This window comes from Aotus nancymaae, unplaced genomic scaffold, assembly GCF_030222135.1.
Source record: "Aotus nancymaae isolate 86718 unplaced genomic scaffold, 86718_ANA_hifiasm-v0.15.2.pri h1tg000057l, whole genome shotgun sequence".
NCBI classification, from domain to species: Eukaryota; Metazoa; Chordata; class Mammalia; order Primates; family Aotidae; genus Aotus; species Aotus nancymaae.
Genome location: NW_026988471.1, coordinates 35,835,810 through 35,848,033, shown reverse-complemented (window position 1 = coordinate 35,848,033; position 12,224 = coordinate 35,835,810). Strand labels below are relative to the sequence as shown.

Here is a 12,224-nt window from a genome sequence, read left to right as displayed (position 1 = left end):
TCTGTAACGTCTATTCAGAGTCATAAACATATTTATACACACTGACCCAGTGGTTCCCTTTCTGGGCCTGTATTCTAGTGAAAAATATACAAAATATAGAAAAGAGGTAAGTTTAAAAAAATGTTTACTTGCAACATCATTCATAATGGGAAGAAATGAATATGTTTTGTCTTCGAAAGCTGTATTTCATCTTTCTAAGATTCCCAATGCTAAGTAAAGAATTAGAAGTAAATATAAAATTTCAACTGTAGGAAAACTGGTAGATTGATTATGGGTCATCCACTGTAAGTCATTAGAATCGTGGTTATGATGACTGGTATTCACATGGGAAAACCCCATGACATGTTTATCAGTACAACTAAATACAGACTCTTTGTACCACAAAATTACAACTTACAAAGATAAAATATGAAAACCCATAAAACTGAGGTTATGAGTCATTTTAAACTCTTATTTTCCCAACTTTTTATAGCATAATTCTTAAAATAATATTATACGGTGAGGAAAAATGTATACATAGACCTTAAAGTCTTACAGTGACACCCCTGCTTCCCCATTGCCTGCAGAGTAAAAACTTCAGCTACTTCCACCTTTTATATCCTGTGCTCAGTCTATATGAAAAACTTGTACTTTACTTAGATTGCTATGTAGTTTCCTATTTTTATGCTCTTGCTCTGGCTGTTCCCTCTGCCTGTAAGCTCCCTTTCCATTTTTGCCTGTGAGCAAGTGAACTCTTGTCCTTAAAAACTGTCTCACCTTTCTCACCCTCCCAAGGTTAGGATTCCTTTACCTGTGATGTTCCCTGAGATTCATTCATTCATTCATCACATAAACTGCCAAGTGTTCATTAGGTACCAGACACTGCCTGGGCACTGGGTAGAGTATGCTAGAAGATAAATCATTAAAAAGATTATCTTTGTGGAAGATAAATTATTAAAATCCAGTCTTTAAAAGTTCCTTTTCTTAAGCACATTTTCACTTCCCTCTCATTATAATATTAGCCTGTGAATTCATGAAAAGCAAAAACTATGTGTTATTTGTCTTTTTTGCTTTCAATCCTAGAACAGTAACAAATTCAAGGCAAAAGGTACCTACCCAGTAAGGATTTGTGAGTGAATGGCTGAATATACTTACAGTGCTTATTGTGACATTTTCTTTTCCTTTTTTTTTTTTGAGACAGAGTCTTGCTCTGTTGCCCAGGCTGGAGTGCAGTGCAATTCTCCTGCCTTAGCCTCCTGAATAGCTGGGATAACAGGTACCTGCCACCACGCCTGGCTAATTTTTGTATTTAGTAGAGACAGGAGTTTCATCATGTTGACCAGGCTGGTCTTGAACTCTTGACCTCAGGTGATCCACCCGCCGTGGCCTCCCAAAGTGCTGGGATTATAGGCGTGAGCCACCACACCTGGCTGACATTTTCTTAAAAATGTTAGTGGCTGGGCACTTCGGGAGGCCGAGGAAGGTGGAAGACCTGAGGTCAGGAGTTCAAGACCAGCCTGGCCAACATGGTGAAACCCTGTCTCTACTAAAATCACAAAAATTAGCCAGGCTTGGTGGTGTGTGCCTGTAGTCCCAGCTACTCAGGAAACTGAGACAGAAAAATCACTTGAACCCATGAGGCAGAGGTTGCAGTGAGCTGAGATCACGCCACTGCACTTCAGCCTGGGTTACAGATTGAGACTCCATCTCAAAAAATAAAAATAAAAAAGTATAATAACAAATTTAGGGGGGAAAACAAGAGTGTAATCACTAGAAGATATGACTATGATATATTCATAACTTGAGATCCAAAGTCCCTATTTTAGAATTTAGTCAATTACTGTATGTTTTCTCTGTGCTATAAGTCTGCTCAGTGTAGGAATAGCAGTTATACACAGTGCTTCTCATCAAGAAGCTTGCAGTGTACCTATACTGACACCGTACTTAGGCTTTCTCGTTAGGTACAATGGACATAACACTGTGTACAGGGAAGACAGTTTTCTCAAGATTTCTTTTCTTGCTTGCTCTCATTCCTTTATTTTTTGTTTTCTCATTAATATGTTATTCAGCTTTGTATGTGCCAGTTGCCAAAGCCTAAATGTACTTACAAAAACAAAGGAAAATAAACGTGATTCAACAAAGAAGAAACTTTGAAATTATATTTTAGGAAAGTTGCTTTTATGTCTTTTTGGCTCACAAACTAGAGAGAAGGGATACAGATAATGTATGTGACTGGCAGATATTGGCCATGCTATCTGTTGTAAATGCTGGGTTGCCAAATACCATTTAAGATCTGTGAAAGAAGGAGTTTAGAAGAATATTTATGGAAATCCTTTCTGTTGTCTCTTTTCCTCTCAGCCGCTTACTTTGAATGCCTGATTAGTAAGTCTAGGAACATGGAAGCAGAAACAGAGTTATACCCTGTGGCAAAAAAAAAAAAAAAAAAAAAAGAGGAGTTGGGGGGACTTTGTAAAGTAGAATGAAGGAAGCCAGAAAAACTCAGAGAAGCCTACTCAAGGATCACGCCATTAGAGGAGTAGTCAGAAGTCAGATCAATTTTTTTAGAAAAAATGCCTCCAAAGCAAATGAAATTATTATTTTGTGTTTATCAGGAAATCATGGAGTTGTATGTACTTTTTTTTCTTTTTTTGAGACAGGGTCTCTAATCTGGTGCCCAGGCTGGAGTGCAGTGGCATGATCATAGCTCACTGGAACCTTGAACTCCTGGGCTCAAGTGATCCTCCTGCCTCAGCCTCCCAAGCAGCTGGGACTATAGGCATATGCCACCATGCCTGGCTAGTATTTTTGTTATTTTTTGTAGAAATGGGGTCTAACTATATTTCTCAGGCTGATCTTGATCTCCTGGCCTCAAGTGATTCTCCTGCCTCAGCCTCCCAAAGTGCTGGGAGCCACTGTACCTGATCAAGGTGTATACATTCTAATATCTATACCCAGTTATCTTTGATGATTTCACTGTATTTTCATAACAACTTAAAATATCTTTATTTTATCTTATGCCTTGTTATTTTGTCCTCCTAAATATCATATTAGGTATATGTGGTTGCTATGAATATTAAAAAGGAAGCAGAGTCAAAACCAAAAAGAGCAATTAAAAATACTGACGACGATGATGATGACTATGGTACCATAGATGAACTGCCACCAGATAGTTTAATAACACTGGTACAACCCGAACTGCCAACACTCAGTCGCCTGTGGTTAGCAGCATTAAAAGATTATGCACTCTTGACTTTACCAGCTGAATTTTCTAGTCAGCTTCCTCCAGACGGTAAGTATCACATTCTGAGTTTTACTTTTACGGAGTTCAAAGTAGTAGTTAAACAAAATGGAGATGGTACAGGCTAGCAACAACAGTAACTATAATAACAGTTTAAATTTCTGTGGACTTAAGTCTGATGTTGTCTCAGAGTATGTTCTCTATATTGAATTTGTAGATGGAAGATATAGCATGGAGCTTTTTTGTTAGCGGAAGCAAACATGCTAGCAGGCACTGTTATAATAATAGCTGTATGAGCTAGAGTGTTTTTTTTTGGTTTTTGGTTTTTGGTTTTTTTTGAGAGAATCTCGCTCTGTCGCCCAGTCTGATGTGCAGTGGCATGATCTCGGCTCACTGCAACCTCCACCTCCTGGGTTCAAGTGATTCTTCTGCTTCAGCCACCTGAGTAGCTGGGACTACAGGCGTCCACCACCACACCCGGCTAATTTTTTATATTCTTAGTAGAGACAGGGTTTCACCATGTTAGCCAGGACGGTCTTGATATCCTTACCTTGTGATCTGCCCGCTTCAGCCTCCCAAAGTGCTGGGATTACAGGCCTGAGCCATCGCGCCCAGCCTGAGCTAGGGTATTCTAAATAGCTATGGATAACAAGTCATTATGCTTAACCATAGATGTGTATTGCTATACTGTTCAATGTATGTATTTTCATATTCTATTTCAGATTCCTAGTGTACCAATAAATTGCGTTCCTAAAGTGCTTTGCAAATGTGCGGTACTTTAGTTTTCTTATTGACATCAGTATAGAAATCATCAACATTTTTTTCTATTTAGAAAGTGTGTTACTAGTTCCTACTCGAAGAACCTATTCTCCTTCCAATATATGAATAATAAAAATAATGGAGTTCCCTCCTGCCCCCTTTTTTCCTTTCTTAATCCATCATAACAGCAAGGAGTAATGAGGAAGTCCTCAGTATTGGTAGTGGAAACAAAACAGGGGATGGGAGGAATAGCAGAAGAGGAGAGAAACAGAGGAATAAACGGAGTTCCCTGGTTATGGTAGAAAGAGAGGATGATAGGGTTTTTAGGAGCCACTGGCAGCAATGAAGAGGTAAATTCTGTGACAACAGAGTAAGAAAAGGTAGGAATACTTAGTGACATCAGCAGTAGCAGAGGAAAGCCTGGAAAACTAGCATCAGTGAGGAAGAGACAGGTATTCCAGTTCATCAGCTACAGAAAAGAGGTTAGTTTTGGTGGTTTTGTAAAGAGGAGAAGCCCTTTGGCTAGATTTCTCTTTTGTATGTAACAGGTATTGTATGTAACAAGTATTTTTGTTAGTGGTTCATAAATGAGCAAACATTTATAACAGTAATGTTTTGGCTGGGCATGGTGGCTCACAGCTGCAATCCCAGCACTTTGGAAGAGCAAGGCGGGCAGATCACAATGTCAGGAGTTCAAGACCAGCCTGGCCAGCATGGTGAAACCCCAACTCTACTAAAAATATAAAAAATTAGCCGGGCGTGGTGGCACCCACCTGTAGTTCCAGCTACTCGGGAGGCTGAGGCAGGAGAATTGTTTGAACCTGGCAGGTGGAGAATGCAGTGAGCTGAGATAGAGCCATTGCACTTCAGCCTGGGTGACACAGTGAGACTCTGTCTCAAAAAAAAAAAAAAAGTAATGTTTTTAATTGATTTGATTGTTTTACAGGTGGAGCATTTTATACGCCTGAAACTATTGATACAGCTAGACTTCACTATCGGAATTCCTGGGCCCCAGTTCTCCACGCAGTGGCACTTTGGTTAAATAGCACAGGATTTACGTGCTCAGAGTCTACGGAAGCAACAGCAATATCTGGTTTACAAAAACGTTCTACATCTGTCAATTTAAACCAGGCATCAGGAGCAGTGGGTAGTGCTAAATCTTTGCCAGAAATTAACAAAGACAGAATGCATCTGATTTTAGGTAGGTCTGTCACATTCATATATTTCAGGATGTATCACTTCTGAAAATTTATATCCTTCATTTTGAAGCTATGGGAAGATTTTGTACAGTGTAACACCATTCAGAGAAGGAAAAGTGAAAGGATTTTTCACCTCGCCTTATAAATTGTTAATTGAATTTTTAACCTAAAAATTAAATTATTAAAAACTACTGAAACTACTTAGCTGTCATGTTCATTCAGAGAGCAATATCGAATAATTTTCAGTAGAAAAACTTAATATGTTTTTCATTCAACAACAGGTTTTCTTTTTACTTGGAACTCAACCAATTATCCTGTTAAGAAAAAATATTTAATCAGATTGCAGTAAATCCTAATTTAAAATTGCTTTATAGATGCTTTTTTAACATTTAAGAATATATACATTGTATTGCTGTTAACATGGAGCATAGCCAGGAAAAAAAAAAGACTATATACATTGTAATGCAACTTTTAATGATCTTATTTTTGGGGGGATGAAAAGGAACACAATTGGTAAGGTGTGATTATGGGATTCATCAGTAGATCTCATAAGTGAAAATGTGAAAAACCTCTAAAACAATGACTTTACCCTTATGTAAATTCAGAGCTGTTGTTTCCTATGATACCCATTGTGTCTCTACAACTTCCCATTTAAAAACATTATATGCATGAAAAATCATTTGGCTACCATTTAATGAAAAGCAATTTTATAATGTGTGTAAGTTTATTTTCTTAATGTATTATTTTAAAAGTCCTAGAAATAAAGACTTATTATCTTCATAATCAACCCGATGGCATGGGAATTCCCTCTTCCAAACATAGCTAATTTGAATATTAACCTAATTGCAAAACTACAACCTTATGTTGAGTTTGGCTTAACTTGGAAACCATTTTGAACCCTAAGGCATTAATAAATATGCATTAAGGTAATCTGTAAAAACATAGAGAAGAAATATGGTATCAAACAACATCAAGTGTTTTGTAGTGAAAAAACATGTTTTTATTTTGTGCATTTCAGGTGTGAGTATACAGTTTCTTTGTTCCCCTAGACCTGAGGAGCCCATTGAACATGTTACAGCATGCCTACAGGCCTTACATACCTTGCTAGACTCTCCTTATGCTCGAATCCATATTGCAGAAGATCAGGTACAGTGTATTGCTGTGATACACAGCTGTGTGTTTTGTTTTAATCATATTTACCTTAAGATAATTTTCTCACATAGAAAATAAATATATATTTATTATGTAAATATTACCTATAAATATAGTCATAATGTACTATATAATAAATATATTAAGAGCAATTAATATATATAATAAGTATAATATATAATAAGTACTCAGGATTTTGGCTGTACTGAATCTTGGGTGACAGGCAGTGCTAAACTAGGTATAGTCACTATACCTTCTTTAATTTGTTCATCAGTAATCAAAACTAAAAATAAAAGGGATCCTTTCAGTTCCAGTTAATGATTCTACTAATAAAGAGCTAAAGTAACTTGTAAAACTATTAAATAAATTATGCCACTTTTGAATGGTTGATGAAGTTTTTTGTTTTTTTATTTTTTATTTTGGGGCACTAATCTGCCAGGTTGATGAAGTTTTATCTCTCATGTAATGAAATATTTTTTGTACTGGCTCAAGTACTCATCTAAAGTTACATGAATTACTTTTTCTAATTTCTGTATGGAATTTATAAGTGACTATGTTACAGAATCAAGCTACCACTGAATTTGTTGTTCTTTTTTTAATTATCGATTTTTTTCTTTCTATAGTGATTTTTTTATTTTTAGTTTTTAATTTTTATTTTATTTTTGGACACCACCACTACCACATGGTTTCACTTGGTATAATTTTCCATAAAACACAAACAGATAAAAACCAAAATTGGTAGGGCCGGGCGCGGTGGCTCATGCCTGTAATCCCAGCACTTTGGGAGGCCGAGGTGGGTGGATCACGAGGTCAAGAGATCAAGACCATCCTGGTCAACATGGCGAAACCCCGTCTCTACTAAAAATACAAAAAATTAGCTGGGCATGGTGGCGCATGCCTGTAATCCCAGCTACTGAGGAGGCTGAGGCAGGAGAATTGCCTGAACCCAGGGGGCGGAGGTTGCGGTGAGCCGAGATCACGCCATTGCACTCCAGCCTGGGTAACGAGCGAAACTCCGTCTCAAAAAAAAAAAAAAAAAAAAACCAAAATTGGTATCATCTTATTACATCAATATTAGTTTTGTACATCATGCTAGCCAAAAACAAATCATATCAACAAAATAAATATGCCATGTGGTTACAAGATTCACTCACTGATTAACTCTTTTTGTACTCTAACCTAGTAGCCTGAAGCTGTGCCCCAGTCAAACAACAAAGAACTGTGTAAGAATCTTCAGGATTGTTAGCCAGGCGCAGTGGCTCACGCCTCCCAGCACTTTGGGAGGCTGAGGCAGGTGGATCACCTGAGGTCAGGAGTTCGAGACCACCCTGACCAACATGGAGAAACCCCGTCTCTACTGAAAATACAAAATTAGCCGGGTGTGGTGGCGCTTGCCTATAATCCCAGCTACTCGGGAGGCTGAGGCAGGAGAATTGCTTAAACCCAGGAGGTGAAGATTGTGGTGAGCCAAGATCACGCCATTGTACTCCAGCCTGGGCAACTGGAGCAACACTCTGTCTCAAAAAAAAAAAAAAAAAAAAAAAAGGATCTTCAGGATTGTTATCAGATAGATCTGTAAGATTTCATCTGTGAGTGAAGAAGGACTACTATATTTAAACTCAATTATTTGGGTTTAACATAATATCTTACACAGCTAGCTGTGTTTTTTGGATTTAGTCGTATTTTGTTTATTTGCTTTACAATGGAAAAAAGGATGTATTCTTTTTCTGAATTGGATCCGATTTTAACATGATATGAGTACACTGACTCACCTGTTTATTCACTCAGTTACTTTTACTCTGTGCCTGGTCTACCCCAAACATGGTTTGAGGTTATAGATAGTGAAAGCAGTTTCCTGTGCCTGAATTAGGAGATAAGTACAGTGTGATAAGTGCTATTTTAGTACATGTAAGGCTGCAATTAGAATAGAGAGGAGGAGCCCAGTGTTGTAATAGGAAAGCAAAGGACAGTTTCTCAGAGTGGGCGATGGTTGAATCGAATCTTCAAGAGGGGCCAGTCACGGTGGCTCACACTTGTAATCCCAGCACTTTGGGAGGCTGAGGCAGGCGGATCACAAGGTCAAGAGATCGAGACCATCCTGGCCAACATAGTGAAACCCCATCTCTACTAAAAATACAAAAATTAGCTGGGCATGGTGGCACACACCTGTAGTCCCAGCTACTTGGAGGCTTAGGCAGGAGAATCACTTGAACCTAGGAGGCGGAGGTTGCAGTCAGCTGAGATCACACCAGCCACTGCACTCCAGCCTGGGCTACAGAGTGAGACTCGGTCTCAAAAATTAAAAATTAAAAATTAAAAAATCTTCGAGAGAGATTAGTGAGATAGCACAAGCGGGTCGGGTTTTCCTCTCAGAAAGAATAGCAAATACAAACACTAGGAGGCATGAGAGAACATGGCAAGTTCAAGGGCATAGCCATTTACTGTGGCTGATGTGAATGAAACATGAGGTTGTTGGATGAAGCTGGACAAAGTGAAGATCAAATCATGAAGATTTCTTGATGACATGTAAAAGAGTTTGAATCCTATCCTGAAAGTCATAGGGAATCAGTAAAAATGTTTAAGTAGAGGAATGATATAACTAACTTTATATTTCAGAAAGGATCATTCTGTTAACCTCGTAGAGGTAGGTTGGTTTGTAAGAGATGCAAAGGGAGACGGAGGCCAGTTCTGAGGCTTTTTTCATAATTCCAGAAAAGAAACAAGTACACTAGCCTAGGAAGGCTTAATAAAGGAAGAAAGAAAGAGGGCCAAGATTGGAAGCTTGAGGATAAATAGCATTTAAAAATTGAGACGAAGGAAATAAATCAACAGTGGAAACTACTAGAGAGGTTGGAGGAGAACCAAAAGAGAACAGAGTTATCAAAGACAAGGGAGGAGTTTCAAGAAGGGTGGAGAGAATATCAAAAGAAACAGAATCCAGCCAGGTGTAGTGGCTCACGCCTGTAATCCCAGCACTTTGGGAGGCCAAGACAGGCGGATCATGAGGTCAGGAGATCAAGATCAGCCTGACCAACATGGTGAAACCCCGTCTCTACTAAAAAAAAAAAAAATTAGCCAGGTGTGGTGGCACACACCTGTAATCCCAGCTACTCAGGAGGCTGAGGAAGAATTGCTTGAACCCAGGAGGCAGAGGTTGCAGTGAGCCAAGATTACACCACTGCACTCCAGCCTGGATGACAAAGTGAGACTCTGTCTCAAAAAAAAAAAGAGAAAAGAAACAGAATCCAGGAAATAAACAGAGAAATGTAGAGGAGGTTATTGGTGACCTCCTGCAGAGGATTGTTTTAGGTGAATAGTAGCCAGATAGTAGATCAAGGAGTAAATAAGAGAGTAAAGGAAGTAGAAGCATCTAGGCTGGGAAAGGAAGGAGCAAGACACATAGAGGAGGACATGGAGGGGTCTGGAGGCTTTGGGAGGAGTGCAGGGGGGACATTAGATAAGAAAGACTTGAGGATTTTCCTTATATTGAGGAGAGTAGCCTACCTAGAGAGAAAAGCTGAAAACATATGAGATCAAAGTCCTTGAAGAATCCCTAGGAAGTCAAATAGGATTGAATAGGAACACATAGGGAAAGATTAACCTCAGATGAAGCCTCAGATAAGAGGCTGAAAACATCTTAAGGAAAGAGGTAAAGGTGGCTTTGGTTGCCTTTAAGTCTTTTCCACCTTTGAAATCTTAGTTAGGGTTGTTGGATGAATTTGATGTGAAAGATTGTAAGAAGCTTAAAGTGGGTGGTAAAAGTTTGTAGTAGTTGCTGAAGTGAATAGAAGAGGAACTCACCAGAGATTTCTATAATCTCTGATAGGCAGAGATTGTATGAATTCTTGGATATTCAGCTCAGGTTAAAAATTATAAATTTTAGCAGTATTGGACTCTAAAATACTATTTAGCCCAATTATTTCCTTCCAAAAGGAGAATGATCAACTTTGAATATAAATTGCATTTAAATATGTAAATAATAAATCATTTGTTGCTTGAAAATACATTGGGGTAAAATGTGAACATTTCTAAAGATTGTTACTATGTTCTTATTTGTTACATAGTCCTATACTTTAATTTTAGCTACCTAATTTCTGTTTTTACATATATATTTTCTCAGATTTTAATAATATAAATTTATCCTTTGAAATTAAAATTAACTAAATGTGTTTATATTTCTTTATTTATATTAGCTGATTGGTGTTGAGTTGCTGAGTGTTTTGCACCGCCTCCTATTAACCTGGAATCCATCATCTGTCCAGCTGCTGGTTACTGGAGTTGTACAACAGATAGTAAGAGCTGCTCAGGATTATTTACAAGAAAAAAGAAACACTCTAAGTAAGCACTAGAAATTACACTAACTTGAAGTAAATCTTAGTTTGTACTCTAATTTTTAAAATATTAATGCCAGGACATATTTCTGTAGTTTTAATTTTAATTTGAAAGACAGGGTCTCATTCTGTCACCCAAACTGGAGTGCAATGATATGATCATATTTCTGTGTAAGGTCTAACTCCTGGGCTCAAGATCCTCCTGCCTTAGCCTTCTGAGTAGCTGGGACTATAGGCACACTCCACCAAGTCCAGCTAATTTTTTTTTTTTTTTTTTTTGGTGGGGAACAGTCTTACTCTTTTACCCAGAGTAGAGTGCAGTGGTGCAATCTCAGCTCACTGCAGCCTCGAACTCCCAGAATCAGGTGATCTTCCCACTTTAGCCTCCAGAGTACCTGAGATTACAGACAGACACCACCACACCTGGCTAATTTTTGGTGGAGACAGTGTTTTGCCATGTTACCTAGGCTGGTCTCGAACTCCTGAGCCCAAGTGATCTGCCCATCTCGTCATCCCAAAGGGCTTAGATTACAGGTATGAGCCACAGCCCCTGGCCAGAAGTTAGGTGGTGCACGCTTGTAGTCCCAGCTACTCGGGAGGCTGAGGCAGGAGAATTGCTTGAACCCAGGAGGCGGAGGTTGCGGTGAGCCGACATCGCGCCATTGCACTCCAGCCTGAGTAAGAAGAGCAAAACTCCGCTCTTCAAAAAAAAAAAAAAATTAATCATACATTTAGAAGATTTGAAATTGATTTTATTTTCATTAGAAAGGACTGAATGAAATTGCTGAGAGTTGACTATTTTTCACCTTTTGTCAATTTCATCTGGTTCAACCTAACTTATGTGTTATTCCTATTACAAAATATATACCAAATAAAAATGCCTGATAAAGATTTTCCAAGTGAAAAATGAACTGTTACCTTTAAGGAGAGATCAATGCACAGAATTCTAGGAAGGCAGAGAATTATACTGAGAAAGACATGTGACATCAGTTAGACATTTGCTTGTAAATTCTTTTGAAGGAATTTCCTAAATATACTTACTGTGTTGTTTTATGTACTTTTTTTTGGCTGGAAATTTCACCAAATTATCTTTTACCTCAGATGAAGATGATATGGAAAAAGAGGCCTGTACTGTATTGGGAGAAGGAGGTGACAGCGGTGGTCTCATTCCTGGAAAATCACTCGTGTTTGCAACTATGGAGCTGCTGATGTTCATTTTAGTACGGCATATGCCGCATCTCAGTACCAAGGTGTCAGACTCTCCAAGTCACATAGCCACTAAAACTCGACTATCAGAAGAAAGTGCTCGTTTGGTGGCAGCCACAGTTACCATACTCTCTGATTTACCATCCCTTTGTTCACCCGCTGGTACGGTATTGATCTGCATTGGGAAATGCATTATATTACAGTAAACAAAGATGAGCTTGCCTTTGGTTTTAAGCACTGTTGTAATTTAGTTTCCTCTTAAATCTCAAGTGAGAAATAAGAAGCTGACCTTTTTTTAAGGTTTTGTCAACCTTTAGGAACCTATGAAGATTAGATTCAAAAAGTCACAAACCTAAGGTG

General features: G+C 38.4%; 1 protein-coding gene across 8 annotated transcripts in view; it reads left to right on the top strand.

Annotated features, from left to right (window-relative positions):
• Positions 1-12,224, top strand: part of HEATR5B (HEAT repeat containing 5B) — a 102,604-nt gene that overhangs the window by 74,466 nt on the left and 15,914 nt on the right. For all 8 annotated transcript variants that reach the window (XM_012475519.2, XM_012475524.3, XM_012475518.2 and 5 more), the window contains exons 28-32: positions 3,031-3,268; positions 4,923-5,177; positions 6,194-6,321; positions 10,521-10,665; positions 11,760-12,026. In XM_012475519.2, coding sequence (XP_012330942.2) covers positions 3,031-3,268; positions 4,923-5,177; positions 6,194-6,321; positions 10,521-10,665; positions 11,760-12,026 — 1,033 coding nt within the window. The remainder of the gene's footprint in view (positions 1-3,030; positions 3,269-4,922; positions 5,178-6,193; positions 6,322-10,520; positions 10,666-11,759; positions 12,027-12,224) is intronic.